This window comes from Eumetopias jubatus, unplaced genomic scaffold (genome assembly GCF_037043125.1).
Source record: "Eumetopias jubatus isolate StellerSeaLion01/CBP00866 unplaced genomic scaffold, mEumJub1_p1.0 scaffold_10, whole genome shotgun sequence".
Lineage (NCBI taxonomy): Eukaryota > Metazoa > Chordata > Mammalia > Carnivora > Otariidae > Eumetopias > Eumetopias jubatus.
The window spans coordinates 81,259,656-81,282,778 of NW_028274816.1; the positions used below are offsets into that span (position 1 = coordinate 81,259,656).

At 45.7% G+C, this 23,123-nt stretch overlaps 1 protein-coding gene across 1 annotated transcript in view; it reads right to left on the reverse strand.

Annotated features, from left to right (window-relative positions):
• The window catches only part of FOXK2 (forkhead box K2), a 65,836-nt gene extending 43,024 nt beyond the window's left edge, over positions 1-22,812 (reverse strand). Inside the window, exon 1 of the mRNA XM_088028080.1 lies at positions 22,400-22,812. Coding sequence (XP_087884206.1) covers positions 22,400-22,812 — 413 coding nt within the window. The remainder of the gene's footprint in view (positions 1-22,399) is intronic.
• Positions 22,813-23,123: the final 311 nt, after the last annotated feature.

Consider the following 23,123-nt stretch of genomic DNA (forward strand, 5'->3'; position numbering starts at 1 on the left):
GATAAATAAACTGTGGGACATTCAGACAATCAAATATTATCCAGCACTAAAAAAAAAAGTGAGCTTTCAAACCATGAAAAGGCGTGGAGGAAACGTAAATGCATATTACCAAGAGAAAGAAGCCAATCTGAAAAAGGCTACATAATGTATGATTCCAACTCGATGACATTCTGGAAATGGCAGAACTGTGGAGGCAGTAAGAAGATCAGCTGGTACCAAGGATAGAACTGGAAACAGGAAAGGATGAACAGAGCACAGAGGAATTTTAGGACAGTGAAACTGCTCTGTATGAGACACGAGGGTGGACAAGCGTCATCATACATTTGTGCAAACCTGTAGAACACACAGCAGTGAGAGCGAGCCATAAGGTACCCTATGGACTCTGGGGGATGATGACCTGCAACGAATACACTGCTTTGATGAGGATGTTGATAGCGGTGGAGGCTGTGTGGAGCGGGCGTGCATGGGAAATCTGTTATCTCCTGCTCAATTTTGCTATGAACTTAAAACTACTTTAAAGTCTATTACCAAAACCACAAAAAAGACATTTCAAAGTATCATTCTAATAAGCATGTCCAGTTTCATTCAGCTGGTATTTCCAAAGAGTTGGAGGAAACAGATTTAGAAACCCCCACATGGGAAGTGACCTCTGACTTATGATGGGGGTGTGTGTCCACACTGGCAACATTATGTCTTTAAATACACTCAAGAAGTTTAACTGACTTCATTCACATCTCCTTCCTAAGGTAAACAACCTTAAGAGTAGCCAGAGACAGTTTTAAAAGGAGTAAACAGAAAAAACACAAACAACACAGCAAAGCACAACCTGCACAGTGGGGGACCAACTCCTGGCCAGTGCAGCTCTGGCCACACTCTGCCCCCTTACCTCCCCCGCCTGCAGGTTCCTTTTCTATTTTTCTCCCTTCTAATCTCCGGCAAGCCAACATGAGCTTTAAAGATACAATGCAGTTTAGACAGTACACTAAGCACAGTAAAGCCCTTTTCAGACATTTATCAGAAGTTTTCCTTCGAGTGCCACATCTGGTTGTCACAAAATTGTCAAGTTGTAACATACAGGTTTAGTTTTTTTAAAAAAGTTTTATTTATTTATTTGAGAGAGAGAGAGCCCGAGTTTGGGCAGAAGGAGCAGACTCCCCAGCAAGGGGGGAAGCCCGAAGCGGGACCCGACTCCAGGACTCCAGGATCATGACCTGAACCAAAGGAAGATGCTTAACCGACTGAGCCACCCAGGCGCCCCTAGATTTAATTTAATAAACAAAAATTTTTAACTGTTAGATGTTTAGAATCTGCTACTACTTTTTAAAATCCTAACTTTATAGAGTTGCTTATTTCAGGAGTACTTTCTTTGACAATCTCTTCAGAACACGCCTAGCCCTTTCCCTACCACAGGCTGGCTGGCCGCACACCTTCACTGAGAGCGAAGCCAGAGGTGCTGCAGAGCTGCACAGGCACACCAGTGTGCACCTACCACCTTGGACGATCCCAGGGGGCCACTGTACTCCAGCCAACACAGTATTAACAAACAGAATGCTTTTCCACTCTGCAAACCCAGGGGCCAAGTGCCAGCAAAGCCACTCACTGCTTACCTACTGCTATGTGCCTTCTGCTGTCAATCTTGTTAGTGAGCATAAACAACAAGAGAAAATAAGACAGAGTGAAGTGCCAACTTGATAATTATTTGTGAAAATGTGGATTCCCTCCCTGCCATGGTGCCATGAAGAAACAGACAAAGGAAAGATTATGCCAATTGAGAGGAGGCAGCCCTCACAGCATGGCTGGGCACACAGGAAGGAGGAGAGGATACAGTCAGCTAAGGTCCTTGGGGAGGGTCTGGGCCTGGAGAACACCACCCCAGGGGAGAGGCACAGGACTCAGAGGAATAACCATACTCCTCCGGTATGGACAAGCTGGTGAGGGCGAGAAGGCTTCAACTCAATTAGCTGCAGAGGGATACACACCTGCAACAGAACAACATGAATAGGAGGAAGGAATGGAGAGAAGACACAGAGGTTAAAACAATCACACTGAAATCTTACTTCCAATTCTCAAAACCCCTCTAGCCCATTCCAAAAGGCAACAGCTTTCAGTTCTGTATTTTACCATTCACTAGATAACATTATTTCGTTGGTCATGATCCAAGATTCAACCTTCCCCGCTGTGTGCCGCCTTTAGTGTTCCTGAACAGATTCTAAAGAATCTTCACTCATGCTTCCATATGGTAAACACCTGTCACCTGGGCTACCCACCATCCAAACATCTTTCCTATTTGAGGGAATACCCCAGGATAAGTAGTGTCAGGGCCCATCTCCCACATCCGAGGCAAAGGGGTGCAAATGCTCTGTCCTGCAGACCGCCGGCGTTAGAGCCTGGGCATGCGACCCGCACCCTGTCAAATCAGTAATATCATGGTGGGTTATTCATACAAAAGAGACTGTTCAGGACCAACACCTTGTGCCTTTGGCCTAGTGAGGATGCTGTGAACCTTCTGGACCCACGACTCTTAGGGAAATATCTCATGGCAACCACATCTCCACATGATGGCAGCTGGCCTCGCTAGGAGAGGCAGGGAGAGCTGAGCAGCTGCAGGGGTAAGTGGAATCACACGGTGGAATGGCACCTCCCTGACCAGCCAGCCAAACACCACATTGAGGGCTGCATGCCCCTGGGGACTTGAGGCCCCGAGAAGGGCCTGCACAGGCCACACTGTCGTCAAGAGATCAGAGAAACCTCACACAAACCCAAATGGAAGCAGAGTCTCCAAAACAACTCCTGTACCTCTCAAAACTATCAATGTCATCAGAGACAAATAAAAGCTGATTAAGAGGTCTAAGGAGCCCAAGGATTAAGGGGTGTGAAAGCAGACTGTCTTGTCATGGAGGGCCTCGGGACCAGGAGGGGCAGTACTGGGGCAAATGAAAACAGTGGACATGGAGTGTGGACTAAATACAAATGTCATATCAGTATCATTCTTCCTGAATTTTGTAATTGGACTGTAGTTACGTAAGAGAATATTCTTTGTTTAGAAAATACACTCAGTATTATTAAGGGTGGTAAAAGTGCCTCATGTAGGCTACCTACTCTCAAATGGTTCAGAAAACCGTAATATTAAAAACTGGTCCGTATGGATGAAGGGTATACAGGAAATCTCTACATTATTCTTGAAATTTTGTAGAAGTTTGAAATTATTTTAAAATAAATTTTAATACTGAAAAAATACTTATAAAATGTTACGTTTTAGAAAGTACAGTTTTTTCTTCTGCCCCTTGTAAATTTTCTATAATGAACATTAGTTTCTTTTACATTTGAAACTGATAAACTACTCTACAATTATACAGTATAAAACATTTCAGAGGTTTGGCCCAGAAGGGGATTCTGTCAAGCACTTTCTTCTACAGTCTTCACCTTCCCACTGATTTTTTCTAATTCTTCTCTGAGAGGGGGAAAGGAAGAGGAAGGACTGTATCTGATATTATTGATAACTTTTAAAATGTCTCACTCTGAAGCAGTTAGCTTTTAGCAGTCCATGACTACGTTAAAAAGAAGGTACAACTAAAAGAAAGAATGCTGCTAGGAATGAGATTTGAAGAAGTAGTGTTTATAGGTGTACTCAATGAGATCTGTGCTGCTCCTTCTCTAAGCCTCCTCTTACTATGACAAATGACACACACAATGAAGCAAATGTCACTAGGTCCACAATTAATAATTTTACTGAAATTTTATTCTTTTCTTCGGTTCTACATATAAGCAAAAAAAAAAAAGGTTTAACACATTATTCTTTGCAGTTCATCTCAACATAAGTAAGTTTTAAAATTTAGCATTTGGGGGGGCGCCTGGGTGGCTCAGCTGGTTGAGCGTCTGCCTTCGGCTCAGGTCGTGATGCCGGGGTCCTGGGATCGAGCCCCGCATCGGGCTCCATGCTCCGTGGGGAGCCTGCTTCTCCCTCTCCCACTCCCCTGCTTGTGTTCCCTCTCTCGCTGTGTCTCTCTCTGTCAAATAAATAAATAAAATCTTAAAAAAAAAAAAAAAATTAGCATTTGGGGCACCTGGGTAGCTCAGTCAGTTAAGGATCCAACTCTTGATTTTGGCTCAGGTCATGATCTCAGGGTCGGGAGATCAAGCCCCGGGTGGGCACCACACTGGGTGTGGAGCCTGCCTAAGGTTCTCTCTCCCTCTGCGCCTCCCCCCACCTCCCTAAGCGCATGCACGCACTCCCTCTCTTTAGTGCACTCCCCACCGCCTTTAAAAGAAAAATAAATACAAATAAGTAAAATTTTGCATTTAGGGGCACCTGGCTGGCTCTGTCAGTAGAGCATGCAACTTCTGATCTCAAGGTTGTGAGTTCAAGCCCCATGTTGGGCACAGAGATTACTTAAAAATAAAAAAAAAATTTTTAATAAAAATTAAAATCTTTTTTAAATAAATAAAATTCAGCATTCAAGCCGCAGTTGCAAATTTAAAATACCAGTGACTTCAAATAAGCCAAATTTAAATAGAAATATCCGACCCAGAAGCCAGCTTCGTAACTGTAAAAGCCTCAACCCTCCCCCATTTCTTCCTCCTATCCCCATGTCAAGTTTTCCACTTCAAAAAGAAACCTCACTGCCTCCTAGTTTAAAAAAATTCCCAAGGGTTTTCTCTCTCCGCCAGAAAATAAACCAAGAAACAGAGAACATGAAGACTCTCCAGGACTGAGCCTGACTGTTGGGCCGGGAGCCCATCCTCACTGTGTCCATGGCAGAGCCTGGCTCAGGAGGGCCCGGCTGGAAGAAATACCCTAAATTTGGTGGGGTTTTTATTCCATACAAAACATGGTGCAGAACACTTTGTTCATTTTATACCCCAATGCTACAGAGAGGAGCCCCCACACAGCAGTCCAGAACAGCTTGCCACCTTTCACCCATCCCACGAACTGCATCCACATGCAGAGAACGGACAACAAAAGGAAACTGGATAAACAAAAGGATTCTGGATAATGAAGGTGAGTGTGGGAATGGTAGACTCGGGGTGATCTTTCCTTTTGCAAAATGAATTTAATGGTACTACGTGTTTAATATTTTTAATAAAAAGAAAGCAGGGAACATTTAAAATGGAAACATGCATTCAACACAGGAACATCATTACCAAGAATCTAGTACTTTAAAATTCAGTTGCAATATTGTTTGCAATAGCAAAAATAATTAATCTAAATGCTGAATAATGGAGGATGGTAAAGTAAATCATACGTATCAAATATACAGAAGCTCTTGCAGCCAATTACAATGGATGTTTAAAGAGTTAACACCATAGGAAAAAACTCATGCTGAATAAAAAGAGGAGACAAAAATCCTACCTATAATAGGATTTAAAGCTACCATTTAAAAGCAAATTCAAAAAATAAAAAATTCAAACCTATTCATAGAGTAATGCATACATTTTGTATTAACAATGGCTACTCTGGGTGGGGGGATTATAAGTGATTTTTCTTAACCATTTTTACAGTTCAAAATGTTCTATCACAAGCATTATTTTATATTACTTAGAACTTAATATTTTTTAAAAAGATTTATTTATTTGAGAGAGAGAATGAGAGAGAGAGAGAGAGCACATGAGAGGAGGGAGGGTTAGAGGGAGAAGCAGACGCCCTGCTGAGCAGGGAGCCCGATGCGGGACTCGATCGCGGGACTCCAGGATCATGACCTGAGCCGAAGGCAGTCGCTTAACCAACTGAGCCACCCAGGTGCCCCAAACTTTTTAATATTCTAAAATAAACTTTACTTGAACATTTTAAAGACCACCAGCATCATATCAATTCAACAAGTATATGAATTCCTTGGACCTTACTCTCCTAAATGGGTACCCAAAACTCTAGCCCACAGTCCCAATCAGTAGGCTGGTGGTTGGCCCTCAACCAAGTGCCAGATTAGCTTGATGCACTCCAGCACAAAAAACCTGCAACCAACTGCTAAGTTCTAAATTCTTTCTCCTAAACGGTGCTTTCTAACCTTGAGTGCCTGCCAGAAGCTGCTGGAGATTTTTTTCAAAATACACACACACACCCCATGGCCCCCGCTTCCCTAGTTAACCAGTCTCTGAAGGGGGAGGGAGGTCAAGCATGGATATTTTTTAATTCTACCAGCAAGAAGCAGGGCCAACATGTCACCACGATGACGGTAATGAAGCCAGCAAGGGGGTGTGAGACAAGACACAATCCTGTACCTTCCATGCTTCCTGGAGGGAGGGAGCAAAGGGAGAATGGGGCACGAAGGGATAAGAATCCTGAATTTGGGCAGGGACACTTCGACAACAGGCCCCACAAGTCTGAGAGCACATCCTACTGGGTTTACCACATAAGATGCTGTGCTTTCAGCTGTCAAAATTGCAAAAGCCAAAGTAATCTGTGCCTTAGTACAACCCTGAGGGATTTCTCATCACCTCCAATTTAACAGGTCCAAACGAAATCCAACCACTTCCCATGGGTTAGGGTGGCTATGAGGTGTGGGTTTACTCCCAGGACCTCCTCATGGGGCACACACTGCCCTCTGACAAGGACCTGGTGCCACTCCACACCCACGTGGTCCTGATGAGGCTGCTGGTCTCCACACCCCGTCCACTGCGGCTCAAGGCCCACGCAGAACCAAGCGGTGTGCTTCCACCTCTTCTCACTTCTCACCTGTCGAACAGGTGACTCCGGGGAACACAAGCGTAGGTCCTTCCCCTCCCTCGGCTGCTCTCCCTCCAGCCAGGAGTGAATTCATAACTCATGTCTGCGGAGACTAAGGGTACCACCACCGAGAAATACCACAGAGGGGAAGAGAGACATCACAGTCGAGAAGCACCTGAGACCACCTCAGCCCATACATCTCCATGGTGGAGCTGCTACTTCACCCAGCTTGGATTCTAGCACTCCACAGATCATAAGGGGCCCAAGACAAGAAACACAAAATGAAGGGCAAAACCAGAAAAAAACAAATAAACAAAAACCAACCCAAAGAATTAGAATCTTAATGCCCAAATGCACAGAAGCCAGCCAGGAGACTCCATGTTATACTCCCCAGTAGAGCTTAGTACTTGCTCTGCCTCGGGTGTTCAGACTCCATCAACAGCATCAACAAGAACCATCAACTGAAGCCCGGAAGTATGCCTGGCACCCACAATTCCCTCACCTCTGCAAGCTGCCCAACACCCCTGCTCCTCCCTCATTGCAAGAGCACCTACCGGTGCCTGCTTCCCTACTCCCAGGCAGCCAAGTACGGCCATAAATCCCAGCATGAGGCAAGAAAATGCACAGAAGTACCTGGGACTTTGGAAAGTGCCCATCCTGCTGCCTGGAATGCAGAGGTGATGGCTAGGGTTCTGCTGGCCATCAGAAACCATGAAGACAAGAGCCACAGTGAGTTTGCATTTTTAGAACAAAAGAGAAATACACTCTATAGGTTCACAATCACTCATCTACAATTCTGAAATCCCCAAAGCCTGCTTTTGGTGTTATTTGTTTGGCTGCAAAACCTGATCTGAAAGCAAGAAATGTGCATGTTTCTCTGCAGAAACAGGATCCGTGTGGAGGGGCAACAATGCCCAGCCTTTGTGGGGGACGCCAGGAACTGAGTGATAACCACGGGGTCACCCTTCTAGAATCCCAAAAGATCTCTGTCCCATGGTCTGCCCAAGGTTCTGCAGACCAGCCTCCTGTTTAAACCCCTGCTAGCTTCTGTGTCTGGTCACCAGTGGCCAGACTCAGGCCTGGCTCTGCCATCCAGGCCCCCTCTCCTCAGGCACAGGCCCACTATGTGGTCATGGGATCGCCCTTCTGCTCACCACCAGAGGTCCCTGGATGGTGAAGGACAAAATCCCAGACAGGCAAGGTGCTACCCAGCCCCAGGCCCCCGGCCCATCTGTCAATATACACAGCTTTCTAGACTGTCTTATGCCAACTGCCCTGGGCCTCCCTGCCCCCCACGGTGACTACAACAACATTTCTGCCTTCTGCCAAGGCAGGGCCATGTCTCCTTGGCCCTCACATCACAGCTCCGCATGAAGGAGCTGAACAACTATGCACTCCACTCAAAAAAAGCAGTTTCCTCATGGACTCTAGCTCACTATGAAGGAGAGATCTGAGATCAAAATGGAACAATGTTTGTACTATAGTTTAAAGTATTTACCTCTAAACAAGAGAGGTGCCCTGCAGCCCCTGTGCTGCCTCAATCGCCACCCAAGACCCCTGGGCTCACCCCAACCAGAGCAAGGACAGGTGCCCAGACATCCAAAAAAAAAAAAGACACATTACTACAGGGTAGGAGAAGAGTGACTCAGAAATAGATGCCAACAACAGACAGGAAGGTCTGGCACATAATCAGGAGAAGCAATCCCTCCTTTTCAAAAATGAAAAGGAAAAATCTTTGTGTCCATAGATAAAATCTTTAGCAGGGAGCGCCTGGGTGGGCTCAGCCATTAAGCGTGTGCCTTCAGCTCAGGTCATGATCCCAGGGTCCTGGGATCGAGCCCCGCATCGGGCTCCCTGCTTGGTGCGAAGCCGGCTTCTCTCTCTCCCACTCCCCCTGCTCGCGTTCCTGCTCTCGCTATCTCTCTGTCAAATAAAATCTTAGAAAAAAAAATCTTTAGCACAAGCCCCAATAACAACTTATTTTTTTAAGATTTGTTTTTATTTTTTGACAGACAGAGAGAGACAGCAAGAGAGGGAACGCAAGCAGGGGGTAGTGGGAAAGGGAGAAGCAGGCCTTCTGTTGAGCAGGGATCCCGGTGCAGGGCTCGATCCCAGGACCCTGGGATCATGACCTGAGCTGAAGGCAGACATGGCTGAGCCACCCAGGTGCCCCTCAACAACTTACTTTTCATGAATCTGATTTTCTTTGCTAATCAGAAAGCCAGAGAAGGACTAAAATTCCTATTATACTGCCCTATGACAGCAACTCAAACAAAACACAGAAACCTCAACATGTGGGGGCCATATAGCATTTACATCAATAACTGATTCCACATTACTTCTTATTCCTCCTTCAGAGCAGAAGGGCAAACCTCAGATTTTTGAGAACTGGTGATTATTTTTAAAGATTTTACATATTTAATTGAAAGAGAGTGAGTGAGAAAGAGAGCATGAGCAGGGGGACGGGGAGAAGCAGACTCCTGGGCTGGGCAGGGAGCCTGACGTGGGGCTCAATCCCAGGACGCTGCCCCTGCTTGTTCTCTCCCTCTCTGTCAAATAAATAAATAAATTAATTAATTAATTAATTAATTAAATCTTTTTAAAAATAAAAGATTTTATTTATTTATCTGAGAGAGAGAGAGAAAGAGTATGAGCAGGGGGAGGGGCAGAGGGAGAAGCAGACTCCCTGCAGCGCAGGGAGCCCCGATGTGGGCTCAATCCCGGGACTTTGGGATCATGACCTGAGCCGAAGGCAGACGCTTAATTGACTGAGCCACCCAGGCACCCCTTAATGGTGTTTTAAATCCAGGTATGCATTGGGTATACCACACACAAACACTTACATACAATTCCACCAATGCAATTACTCCACACATACTGTTCCCGAAGTTTTGTGGCTAAATATGGGAACTTCTTTCTATGTGGATAAATACACTTTAATAGCTATATGGTATTTCCTTGAGCATAGTGTAGCTTACATAATCTAAATGCCAAAAAAACATTAGATAAATTAGTGCAATTTAAAAACCTATTTTAGTTTGTCTTGTAGATTTTCCAATCTTCTAATTAATGGCTGTTTTTTGGCTTTGAACAGAGCTTAGTAATTAAAAACAATGGCAAAAAAACTGGATGTGGGTTTGAATCCAGCACTTCTAAGCCTTGCATCTTTGGATTAACACCCTCCAAGTCTCAATTCTCTCCTAAAATAGGGACAAGAATCAATTCAACAGAGGGGGCGCCTGGATGGCTGTCAGGTGAGCGGCTGACTCTTGATTTCAGGTCAGGTCATGGTCTCAGGGTCATGGGATCCAGCCCTGTGTCAGGCTCCACGCTCAGCTTGGAGTCTGCTCAGGATTCTCTCTCTCCCTCTGCTCCTCCCCGCCCCCCCCACACACTTGGGCGTTCTCTCTCTAATAAATAAAATCTTAAAAAAAAAAAAAGTCAATTCAACAGAATCCATAGAGCAACTGAGAGCAGGTGCTGGGAAAGCCAGTGTGCCCTCATGGGCAGCTGCTCTCCCATCTTCATCACCAAGCATAGGTAAGAATTCCATCCTCCCCACTGGCGTGCTACATACATGGTAACATTTTAAAACATTACAACAACTTAAATGCAAAATTATTTCTTCCTTTATGTTAAAGCAAAATGTTCTTCCTAGGACTCGGGTATTTGGAAACATTTCTTTAACAAAAATCACTATTATGGTCTTGGCTTGAAGGGGAGCAATTTCAAAGAAAATGAAATCAACATATCCACAGTATAAGACCAATGAAGAATTTCATATTTCCTGATTCAAATTACTAACAGCCAAGATAGACTTAATTTTTGTTTTAAAGATATTTTTTATTTATTTATTTGACAGAGAGGCAGAGAGCAAAGGTCGGCAGAGGGGCAGGCAGAGGGAAAGGGAGAAGCAGGCTTTCTGCTGAGCAGGGAGCCCGATGCGGGGCTCGATCCCAGGATCCTGGGATCATGACCTGAGCCAAAGGCAGTCGCTTAACTGACTGAGCCACCCAGGAGATTTTATTTATTTTAACTGAGACACAGAGAAAGAGAGTGAAGGTGTCCAAGGGGGAAGGAGGGTCAGAGGGAAAGGGAGAAGCAGACTCTGCTGAGCAAGGAGCCTGATGTGGGGCTCGAGCCCAGGACCCTGAGATCATGACCTGAGCCGAAGGCAGATGCTTCACTGACTGAGCCACCCAGGCGCCCCGCCAAGACTGACTTATTAAGAATGACAGTCTGACTTTCATGTTATTTTGCACTCGAGGTAATTAAGACATTTTTTCAAACTCTATTTCACTTTTTAAAAATGAGATAGGGTGCCTGGGTGGCTCAGTTGGTTAAGCGACTGCCTTCGGCTCAGGCTCAGGTCATGATCCTGGAGTCCTGGGATCGAGTCCCGCATCGGGCTCCCTGCTCAGCGGGGAGTCTGCTTCTCCCTCTGACCCTCCCCCCCTCATGCTCTCTCTCTTTCTCTAATAAATAAATAAAATCTTTAAAAAATAAAAATAAAAATGGGATAATAAATTTGATTTTATTAAAATGTCACATCACTAAATCCAAGAAAAAGAACTGCTACTATTTCACACTCAGTGCAAAATGACAAAAAATGAGAATTAAAAGAATTAAAATTTTCACTCAAAAAAACTGACCATCAGGGGGCGCCTGGGTGGCTCAGTCGTTAAGCGTCTGCCTTCCGCTCGGGTCATGATCCCAGGGTCCTGGGATCAAGCCCCGCATCGGGCTCCCTGCTCGGCGGGAAGCCTGCTTCTCCCTCTCTCACTCCCCCTGCTTGTGTTCCCTCTCTTGCTATGTCTCTGTCTGTCAAATAAATAAATAAATAAATCTTAAAAAAAAAAAACAAAAAACAGCTGACCATCAGGAATGACATCAGCGGAACAGCCCATTAAGAAGCTCCAAGTTCTCATTCACCCTCACCCCACACATAAACACACACACAAACACTGGAAAACATGCAGCAACTGTCAGAACCAATTTGTGAAAACTCTGCAAGGCAGTCAGAAGTCTGCAACCACCAAGTGCTGAATCAGGAAAGAGGTACCACGGAACGGCAGGCAGGTTTTAGATTTTGCTGCCCCTGCCTCTCTCTCTGGCAGGGAAGCAGCAGGCCTTGATCTTGAAGCACAAATGGCCTTAAAGCCTAAAAGGTCTTAAAGTAATGGTCTTAAAGTAAACACGGTCTTAAAGTGGTAACAGGGTTGCCAATATGGGGCTGTTTTCCTGGTTCTAGGGAACAGAACAGACTTTGTTCACTATTTATTGTGTATGTCTATTCTAACCTGTCACAGACTACCTGAAGGAAAGACACAGGCACTCTTCTGGTGTATCATTTACATCAAAACTCAGGCTGAAAAAGCTTGAAAACACTGCAAGTTGAATAACAACCCTCAGAACCTGTGGCAAAAGATCAGTCTAAACATACAATACACTGTTAAGGCAAAACCTAGGGAGAGTTTCTCGGGGAAATCAGGACATTCAAAAGTAACAGGTCATACTAGGAAGTTCAGAATACTGCACACATGTCCAGGGCAAGATGCATGCTTATACAAGACCTGAGAAGACCCCGGGTTTTCACCTTGGGCTGATCCCTATGCACAGTGCAAGCCTGATCAAGAGCTGAAGGAGGGCCCAGGCACAGAGCCAATATGCAAAGAATGGGAGATAGGAGAGCTGCTTATGTTCAGGAAATCTCTGTCGAAACACCAGTTAAACACAAGATATGAAACAGGACTTCAGGGACTACCCTGTCAAGGAAAATAGTCTTTGGAATAACAGTCTGGATAAGTCACTAGGCAAAGAGAACTCCTACAGCCTTCAACAGATAAAAAACAACAAATCTTAGGGAATGAGAATCTGATTTCCAGAGTCATTACATTCTAATAACCAAATGTCCAGTTTTCAAAGACAACAAAATCAAAAGGCACACAAAGAACAGGAAAGCATGACTCAGTCAAAAGAACAAAATAAATGAACAGAAACCATCTCTGAAGAAGGTGAGACATAGGCCTTGCTAGACAAAGACTTTAAAACAACCATGTCACCGGCACCTGGCTGAATCAGCTGGTAGAGCATACGACTCCTGATCTCAGGGTTGTAAATTAGGGCCCCACGTTGGGTGTAGAGATTACTCTAAAAAAAAAAAAAAAAAAAAAAGTTTCAAAAAAACAACCACATCATGTTATGTGCTCAAATAACTAAACAAAAACACAAAGAACTAAAGGAAGTCAGGAAAATTACAAAGAAACGAAAAAAACAAATTATTAAGAAGGGACAAAACAGCAATCTTGAAGTTGAAAAGTACTGTAAATGAAATGAAAAATTTACCATAGTGGTCCAGCAGCACGTTTGAGAAGGCAGAACAAAGAATCCACAAACATAAAGATAGGATAACTGAAATTATCAAGTCTGAGGAGCAGTAAGGAAAAAAAAAAGACTGAAAAGAGCCTTAAAGGACTCATGGGACATCAATAAGTAGACCAACATACACATTATGGGAGTCCCAAAAGAAGAAAAGAAAAAGAGGTAGAAGGAAAATATTTGAAAAAATAAAGGCCGAAAACATCCCAAATCTGATGAAAGACATAAAAACCTACAAACCCAAGAAACTCCATAAACTCCAAGTAGGATAAACTCAAAGGACCCATATCAAGACATTATAATTAACCACCAAAAGACAGAGAATCTTGAAAGCAGTGAGAGAGAAGTAACCTGTCACATACAAGGACTCTCAATAAGGTTAATGGCTGGTTTCTCATCAGAAGCCATGAAGGCTGGAAGACAGTGAGATGACATTTAAAGTGCTAAAAAAAAAATAAATTAATTAAAACATTAAAACTGTCAGCTGAGAATTATATCTGGCAAACCCGTCCTTCAAAAACGAGAGAGAAATTAAGACATTCCTCAATTAAAAAAAAAAAAATTGAGGGAGTTCATTAACACTAGACCTGCCCTACAAGAAAAGCTAAAGGGAGTCCTCAGGTGGAAATAAAAGATCACTAAACAGTTACTCAAAACCATATGAAGAAATAAAAAGCTCCAGTGAAGGTAAATACATAAGAAAGTATAAAAGTGAATATTATTGTCATTTTGGTTTGTAATACCACTTTTGATTTCCTACAGGACTCAAAATACAAATGCATAAAAAATTACAAATATGTTATTTGGCATACAATGTATAAAGACGTAATCTGTGACAACATAAAAGGGAGGAGGAAGGAGATATACAGGAGGAGAGTTTTTGAGGTTGGTATCATTTCAAAATAGATGGCTTTAAATTTAGGTCGTTAGGGCGCCTGGGAGGCTCAGTTGCTGAGCGTCTGCCTTCGGCTCAGGTCATGATCCCGGGGTCCTGGGATCGAGTCCCACATCGGGCTCCCTGCTTGTGTTCCCTCTCTCGCTGTCTCTCTCTCTGTCAAATAACTAAATAAAATCTTAAAAAATAAAATAAAATAAATAAATTTAGGATGTTAAATATAATCCCCATGGTAACCACAAAGAAAATCTTTAAAATATACACAAAAGGATATGAGAAGAGAATCACAACAGTTTACTACAGAAAGAAAAAGAAAGAAAGAAAAACAAAGAGAGAAAGAAAAAAGGAAGGAAGGAAGGCAGGCCAATTAAACATAGAATCAAGCAGTTAGGAAGAAAATGAAGGGCAACAAAGCTGTAAGACATAAAGAACAGCAAAACAGCAGAAGTCTTCCCTTACAGTAATTACTTTAAACATAAATGGGTTAAACTCTCCAATCAAAATACTTGAGACAAGAAATTTAAATTTTTTTCTTTAAAGAAATATTAATGCTTACTCAGCCTATTCTCCTGTATCAGGCAAAGGCAATCCACACCACAACCCCATGAAGTTGATTCAGTAATATCCATGTTTACAGAAGAGGACCCTGAGGCTGAGAGATTAAATAGCCTGATCACATGGGGAGGAGGCTCTCACCTCTCTTGTCCAAGCAGTGCTATGCAACTGTTCACTAATGAATGCCTGCATTACTCATTCTTACCTCACCCTCAATCTTTCCTATGTGGAGAGGTTTGTGGAAAGACAGAGGAAAGAACAAGCAACCTCGGAGATGTGGCTCTTAAGCGAAGACCCTGGAAAGCTGCCTCCACAGAACAGAGAGAGGACCTAAGACTGACCTAGCACCTACTGGTCACCAGGCACTGAGATACATGCACTCAACCGGTCTTCTCAGCAATAATGTCTTTTTAATTTTGTTATTCATTATTCATGTTTCTTTGAGTCCTTTTTAATAAATGTCCTTTTTATTTTTCACGATTTTATCTTTTACAGCAAGATTGCCCTACAGTCAATTAGTTATGTAGCAAAAATGTTTGCAGAGAAAATACAGGACACAGGAAAAATGCAGTATTTTTGCACCACCTACACACTCAACATCACCTACACACTCAAAATGCTACTATATACTGAAAAAGACCAAAAAAATATAACAGTAAGTGTCCAACTTATTTGTTTAGGGTTTTTTGTATCCCATCTGTTCAAGTAAAAGTCAAAAGATGAATTTCAAACTGCCAATTATTATAACAAAATACCATGAGAAAATGGCATCTGACAGTAGTCTTTGGTATGACACTAATGTCATACTCCCTCATATCATCAGTTCATTTTTCAGGAAAACCAACACACACACACACAAAAACCCCACCCACCAGAACAATTCAATGTGTCTCTTTTCCCCCATTAACTGTAAATGTTTTCAGAATAATTTTACCAATAAGATATGCCTGAGAGTACATATTCCAAGAGGGAGAACACTGGGCTACTCCTTAAAATACTAAGACCAATCTTAAAACCTAGCTAAGATTTACAGAAGGTGTTCTTCTGTGCGTGTCCTTCCAAAACTGCAAAGGGAGTGATTCCACATCAGGCTTCATTTTAGAAAGGTGCCTGCCACTGAATTTTGAAACAAATGCGTGGTTAGCTTCAAGGTTTTAAGTAGGTATGATCTGTAAAAAATTACTAAGATTCACTCACAATAGTGCTAAGAATGATATCCAACTGCTGTTATCAACTACCCTAAGACTGTGCTGGGGGTGGGGGGAGTGTGTCTTCCCACTACTGACATTTGGGGTTGGATCATTATCTGTTGTGGGGGAGGGACTATCCTGTGCATTATAATATTTTTAGCAACGTCCCTGGCCTGGCCCACTAGATGCCAGAAACAGCACCCCACTCTCAGTTGTGCCAACCTGGCATGTCTCCAGATATTGCCAGATGTCCCACGGAGGGGAGGGGGCCCTGGTAAGAACCACTGTTGTACTTCTGATACCTTTCACTGGGTAAGACACACAAGCATTCTGTCCCAAATGACAAAAAACCCAAATAATGTCTAAAATCCCTATGGAATTCTCAGCAGAGCACCACACATACACTCTAGAAACTGATGCATATAGGAAAGGCAGCTTTCTTTCTTTCTTTCTTTCTTTGAGAGAAAGTATGCACGCAAGGGGTTGGGGGAGGGAAGGAACAGAGGGAGAAAGAGAATCTCAACCAGACTCCATGATGACCACAGAGCCTGACCTGGGGCTAGATCTCATGACCCCAAGATCATGACCTAAACTGAAATCAAGAGTTGGGACACTTAACTGACTGAGCCACCCAGGCACCCCAGGAAAGGCAGGTTTCTAAAAAGTGCTTCCTAATCTCCCCATGCGGGCACTTCCTGGGATGACAGCAGTTAGCACCTTGTCGTGGTGCTCAAACTGCTTCAAATCACAGAATTGGTGATGTGTGCCTTAAGCCCTGGTGTATTGTTTCATTAGCATATTCAAAAAATCCTCATCAAAAACTGGGACCAGAAGTGTGGGAGCTGACTTAACTATATTATCATTATTAAAGATACTGTAAACTGCTCCAAAACCCAAACATAAAAGAAAACATGAGCTATGCAGAAATTAAGTTAAACAGCTAAGACTACTACCCAAGATGTTGATGCTTTCATTAAGAGTCCTCATTTTAGAAACCATCTTTTCTTCATTTAAAAAAAACAAAAAAACAAAAACACCTTTCTCCTCAGCAAAACAAGAATTGTTGCATTTTCACAATGGAAAATCTGTTGTTACTATAATAGCCTCATCTTCTGGAATATTTCCACCAATTATGCATGAAGCTTTGCTGAGCTTCTCCAACTGTGGATCTAGATGGGAGGAACTGGTAATTGGGGGAATCAGGTCTGACTGGAATCCCATCACTAGATAGATGACCAGCCCTTGAGAATGTTCACGTAACAGTAACATCCTAAATCAGCACTCCGTGGGTACACATATTTTGGATATAAACCAAGTGATGATAGCTCTGTGCCGTTTCCAGAGGGATACAAACACATACAGGACCCGGTCCCCACACCATGGAAGACCAGCAGAAAGAAACTTGAGCAAGGTGAGTTACAGCACAAGATGATGAGGAGGGAACATCTCTGCCTCCTGTAGCCTGACAGCACAAAGGGGCGGGGCGGGGGGCTGCTAGTCCTGAGAACAGGCTCCATGACCTACTACTACTAAGGGTCCTGAGCACCACTGTCAGCCTGGAAAGCACTCAGGTGACATGACAGGCCTGCAGAGGAGCCCAGCTTCGGGTCTGTACTGACTCCCAGGAAGAAACCATAGCCCAAGTTTCAAAAGTATATATGGTTCCTTACACTTCAATAAAAAAGCAGTTTTAAAAAGAAAAACAGGGGCGCCCAGGTGGCTCAGTCGTTAAGCGTCTGCCTTCAGCTCAGGTCATATCCCAGGGTCCTGAGATCGAGCCCCCCCCCGCAGGAAGCCTGCTTCTCCCTCTCCCACTCCCCCTGCTTGTGTTCCCTCTCTCGCTTTGTCTCTCTGTCAAATAAATAAATAAAATCTTTAAAAAAAGAAAAAGAAAAACAGTACATTGTAAATTACAAAGTTCTTCAACTGAGGAGAGAAGCCATCCTTAATTTCCAAAATAACAGTTTAGCCAATGGCATTAATGAACAAGTATCCTTCAAATCAGACCACAAACAGGACACAACTTTCAATCAGTTCCCTTCCCTGACTTTGTACCCAAGGCAAAGGAATTTTTCCTTTTCTCCTGAATCAGGAAGTTTTATGGTGATGCTTACAGTTTGGATCGGAACAGAACCAGAACAGAAGTTTCAAGAGGAAGGGTACCCCCAATGGACCTCTCCTGGCCCAGCCTGCTGGATAACACCGACCACATCCCACCGCCTGTTCTTATGCTTTGGTGCTAGGAAGGAGGGGGCAACCTCTCCCAGCTGAAGGAACTTCAAACTTCACTCACTACTCCAAGAGGCCCTAGATCAATTTACTGCAGGCATGTGTGCATGTGTATAGAGCTATGAGCAAGATGAAGAATGCTGGCCCTCAGGAACACTGCTGCCCTTGTGTCACATTTCTGGCACATTAAGTCCTCATGGGCCCCTTCACACCAGGACACTGTGATGGACAAAACACACGCAGCCCCTGGTGGAGGAAGGACACAGACACAGAGCTAATTGTGTCATGCAATGTCAGACAGTTATCCCATATTACACAAGAGAGAATGAAAATTCAAACAGGTTAAGTGGCAGGGGTGAAATCTAGCCCCAGAGTGTCCAGCTCCAGAGCCCATCCTCACCATCTCCTGATGCAGTCAGACACATAGGAGCACTGCAGGTTACAGGTCCTGTCATATAGGCTTGTTTCTCAAAATGCGTTATGAATTCAAGTTATTTTAAATCTAAACTGTCTCAAACCACTCATTAAACATTAAAATAAACTGAGTTAAAAAAAATAAATAAAAATAAAATAAAATAAACTGAGTTTTACCACTGGAAGAATTACTACATACTAGGTGAAGTAGAAATTAACCCAGTTTGTTGGGTTATTTTTAACTTAGTAAATTAACAATTACATAAAAATAGCTGCCCTATGTTCCCAATATCAGTGATAAAATATAATGAAAGCATATTATAGCTTTTAAAGAAAAGCACACACAGTGGTTATTAAAGAGCAATTAATTTGTATACGCTGAGCACTGAAAGTGCAAAGCACCTCTGTCCCTCTGCTATGTATATGCCACTACGCATCACCCACTCCTGGGTCCCGGAGTCCAGCCATCTTGGTTCCCTGCTCTCAGCTTTGTATACAAGTTGGTCAGTCTTAGGTCATAAAATGAAGGCATCTCAGCCAACCCCAAAGCCCTGGAACAAGAAAACACAACAGACCTCACTAGTGGGTCTGCTCTGGTCTTCAAAGACAGCCCCACTGGATCTTCTCCTACCAGGAACCCTGTTCTTCACACCTCATCTGTGTCTGCTCTGTGGGCCAACCAGGCCTCGGCCGCATCTCTCGGGGGTTCCTTCACCCACTGAGCCCTGGTGACCCACAGGGTCTCCACTCCTCCTAAGCCTACTCTTACCTCCACCCTCCTTACAACAGCCCCCTGCCCCACAAACTTCTTACACCCTCACCTCCCCTCACTCTCGAGCCCCACACCCAGCCTCCTTCCTCATCCTCCAAGAGGTCCTGATCACCAAGCCCATGGATATCCGTGGAACATGACAGTGGTGACATCTGAGTCACTTTTCGAGGCCATCTCCGCGCCTGGCACTCTGCTTATTCTCCTCTTTCTGTTACTGGTATATTCTCTAGGAACCCCGGTTCGGCCCCACCCCCACTTCTAAGCACGACCCCGTCATTGTGAGTTCCTTCAGTTCTTTTCTTGGAGTCTTTGCCTGGAAAGCTCCAGAAGCCACTCTCTGCTCACCTCTCTCCAGTCCCAACCTTTGAGGATGCTATCCCTGATTTAATGAGAAAGTCTTCAAATGTGACATTACCAAACTTAATCTGCAAGTTAAAACATGCCATACAAGAAAGTAGTGCTGTATCATGAACTGATGGGCAGTTAATTTAGCGTAGGAACAGGGTCACTTTTCTAAATAAACGCAATTGTAGTTTCACATGTTAAAAAGTTTGGGGCAACAACAAATTCAACCTATTCTATTTATGTTTGGCTATTAGATATTCTAGGACCTTTCTGATCAAAAATATGTCAAATTCACTTGACATTTCAAAGTACTTGAACAACTGTTAAAGAGTTGCTTATTTTTATTTATAAATTATACTTAGTTTGCTACCATGGCAACAGCAAGAGCAACAACACACCCAGACATTCCTGCCCAGCAGATCTTCCCAAAACACTTTATTGCCCACTCAGGCACCAGACTAGGTCCCTAGACAAATAAGAACCCTGTCCTCAAAGAGGACATTCTTCATTCTGTCACTGACCATATTGAAAATGCTCCCACCAGGCCCGGGCAAACCTCATACTCCACAACCAGGCCCAAGGTCCCTTCCAGCCTAAATTCTAAGTTCTTTGGCACCAGGCTACTGGCCCAGGGACACCGATAAAGCCACGTCCACCCGCTCACTTCCAGGAGCACCCTCCCCCCCCCCCACACACAGGTGGCCCAGGGTTCTTCCACTGAGCCCACCCCAGAGAACTCCCCAGGACCAATAACACCTGCACCTCCAGTGACTTAGATGCTCCTGGAGAGGAAGAAGTTTATGCATCTATACACACAGCGTCACATACTTGGCTGAAAATCAAGGATTTGTGGAAATCACCTGTTTTCTGGAAAACCACATGCCCTGGCACTCATGGGCATGTTCAGCAACCCCCCCCCCACACACTTGAGGATCCCGGTTTTGCTCACCAACCATCATGGAGAAACTATCTGTAACAGATCTTACCCAAACTGTTTAAAATACAACAGCCAACACACAGGATCGTGGACCTCATCTTTCTCTATTCCCCCTAAATACATACATTATTTGCTATTTTAATAAAATGACAAATCATACTTTCAGCCTAAATTACTTATGTACTCTCAAGTTCTCTGTATGTAAATTTTTAACACTAACTACAAAATACAAATTCACTCAAAAATTGGAATTAGACTAAAATCACTGCCATTCAAATAAGAGACCAACCGTGGATTGTCGTGTTTTTTCAACTTGCACAGTGATTTTTCAATTCAGTGGACAAATCTGCATAACTGCTCTAAATTACACATGCTTTTAAACTTACACAACTTGAGTGCTCGCTTCGGCAGCACATGTACTAAACTTACACAACCTGACTTTCTGACTTAAAAAGAACTCGTAAAACGTTTAATTTCAAGAAAAAGATTTTTTAAAACAATTTATCTACACTGAGCTAGTACCAACTGTCTTTACACCGTTTATTCCATCAATAATACGTTACCACTCTACACCAACCACGTAGGAGTGATGCCTTACAAAAAGAGAGGCGCTACAAAGTCCTACCAGTTATCTACTTATTTCACGCTGTAAAAATGTCAACACCCTTCTGTGAAAAAAAATCCCTGGGCCCCTAAGAAGCGCAGGGCTCATGGAAGCCTTGGCGGCCCTAGAGACTCTTCCGCCTGCACAAGCCGGCGGTGAAGGTCAGAGGCTCTGCCTCCACCGCACCGCCTCTCTCACTCGGCCCTTCTTTGGGTGGCACTGGACCCCTCAAAAAGTCTGATTTCGGCTCCCTCACCAAAAGGTCAACTCATTCTGTTTAGCATGTCAATATAAACGGTTCTGGCTGATGACAAGAGGACAGTTTTCCTTAAAAACCTCAAAACCCTCAGAATAAAGATATAAAAACTCCCTTGCTGCGACACCCGGTTGTTTGTAAACAGCGAACTGTTGGATGCAACAGAGTCTACCCAGCCTGCGGCGCGCACACACGAACAGCCTTCTCCGGAACACGCCCATCAAAGACTCAGACACTGGCTGGTGCAACTTTCCAGACCATCGACGCAACAAGACAGCACGCACGCACAGAAGTCAAGGAGTCAAGGAAAGTAACAGCTCGTATCAGCATTTCCAGCAACTAAAAGCCGTTAAAAAATTTCAGTTTGTGGACAAAGGCTTTATTTGCAATGATCTAGAAAGGAGTCCCTGAGGAATACTTACTAGTGCCTAGGCAGCAAGTCTGTTTTCCAAAGTAAAGGGTAACTTCGTAAAGCCAGAGAACCCAGCTGAGTCGTTCCGCAGGGAGGCTGACCACTCCCCGGGAAGCTCACCGAACACCCTACGTGACCTTGCAACAGCCCCCAAACAATCGACGGACCGAAAAGCAGGGTCCCTTTAGACGTACCCAGCTTTCCCCCAATTTTAAGGTGCAGAGCGCGGACTTAGAAACGAATCGTGCTTGAAGAGTCTGTAGTTTTTAGGGTTACTAAAAATGCGACGGGGAAAAGCAGTCCCTGCAGCTCAAAGCATGCGCCTGGAGCATTTCAGTCCCGAAAACCCGCAGCACAAAAGGGAAGTACGGAGCAGCCCACCCCTGCGGAGGCTCGCCCTCGAAGCCAAGAAAACAGCGATTTCAGCGCGGCCCGCTGCCCCGCTCGCCTGCGCCGCGCGTCTCCAGCACCACCCCCGCGCTGCTCGCGACCGCGGCACGCGAGGCCCCCGAGGGGGCAGCGGCCCACGTGCACGGCCGCCCGGGCCTGCGGCGACGGGCAGCAGAGGCCGGAGCGCGCCCGGGGCGTGCGCCGCTGGGTCCGGGCCCGGGCCAAGGGCCGGGCTGCGGCTCCGCGTCCGGACCCGGGCCCCGGCCGCGCGGCCCGCGCGGGTCGGCGGCCCCGCCGGCCAGGCCGCCGCCGCCGCCGCCCCCGCCCGCGCCCGCGCCCGCGCGCCCCCGACCCCACTCACACGCGCGGCAGCTGCAGCGGCGGCGCGCCGCGCCTCTGGAACACGCCGTCCACGAACACGCCGTTCTTGCCCAAGCAGCGCAGGTAGAAGTCGCCGCCGGCGTCGGGCCCGGGCTGCGCGGACGGCTCCGGGGCCGCCCCGCCATGGCCGCCGCCGCCCGGGGGCGTGAAGATCTCGAGGTGGCGCCGCGAGATGAAGCTCGAGTGGCCCATGCTCACGTCCACCGAGCCCTGCGACGAGTTGCGCCCGATGGTCACCGAGCGCTTCTTCATCAGGTACTCGAACTCGCGGCCCTCGAGGCGCGCCACGGCCCAGCCGCCCGGCGGGGACCCGCCGCCCGCGCCCCCGCCGCCCCCGGCCCCGCCGCCCGCGGGAGGCCCGCCCGCGCCCGAGAGCGCCGCGGCCGCCGCCATGGGCCTGCGAGGGCCCGGGCCGCCTTCCGCCGCCGCCGCCGCCGCCGCCACGGAGCTGAGGGCCGCGCGAGGCCGCCGGCCGGCGAGCGACGAGCGGCGGCGAGGGGCGGGACACGCGCGGCGCGCTGCGAGCCGGCGGGCGCCGCTGACTGACGGCCGTCCTGGCCAATGGCGGCGGCGCACAGCAGTGGGGCTACCGGCGGCCGGCCAATGGCGAGGCACGGCGGCCGAGCGCCCGCACGTCCGGCCGCGGCGCCCGGCGCAGGCGCGGCTTCCAGCGGCCTGGAAAACCCGGGGTAGAGCGTGGCTGG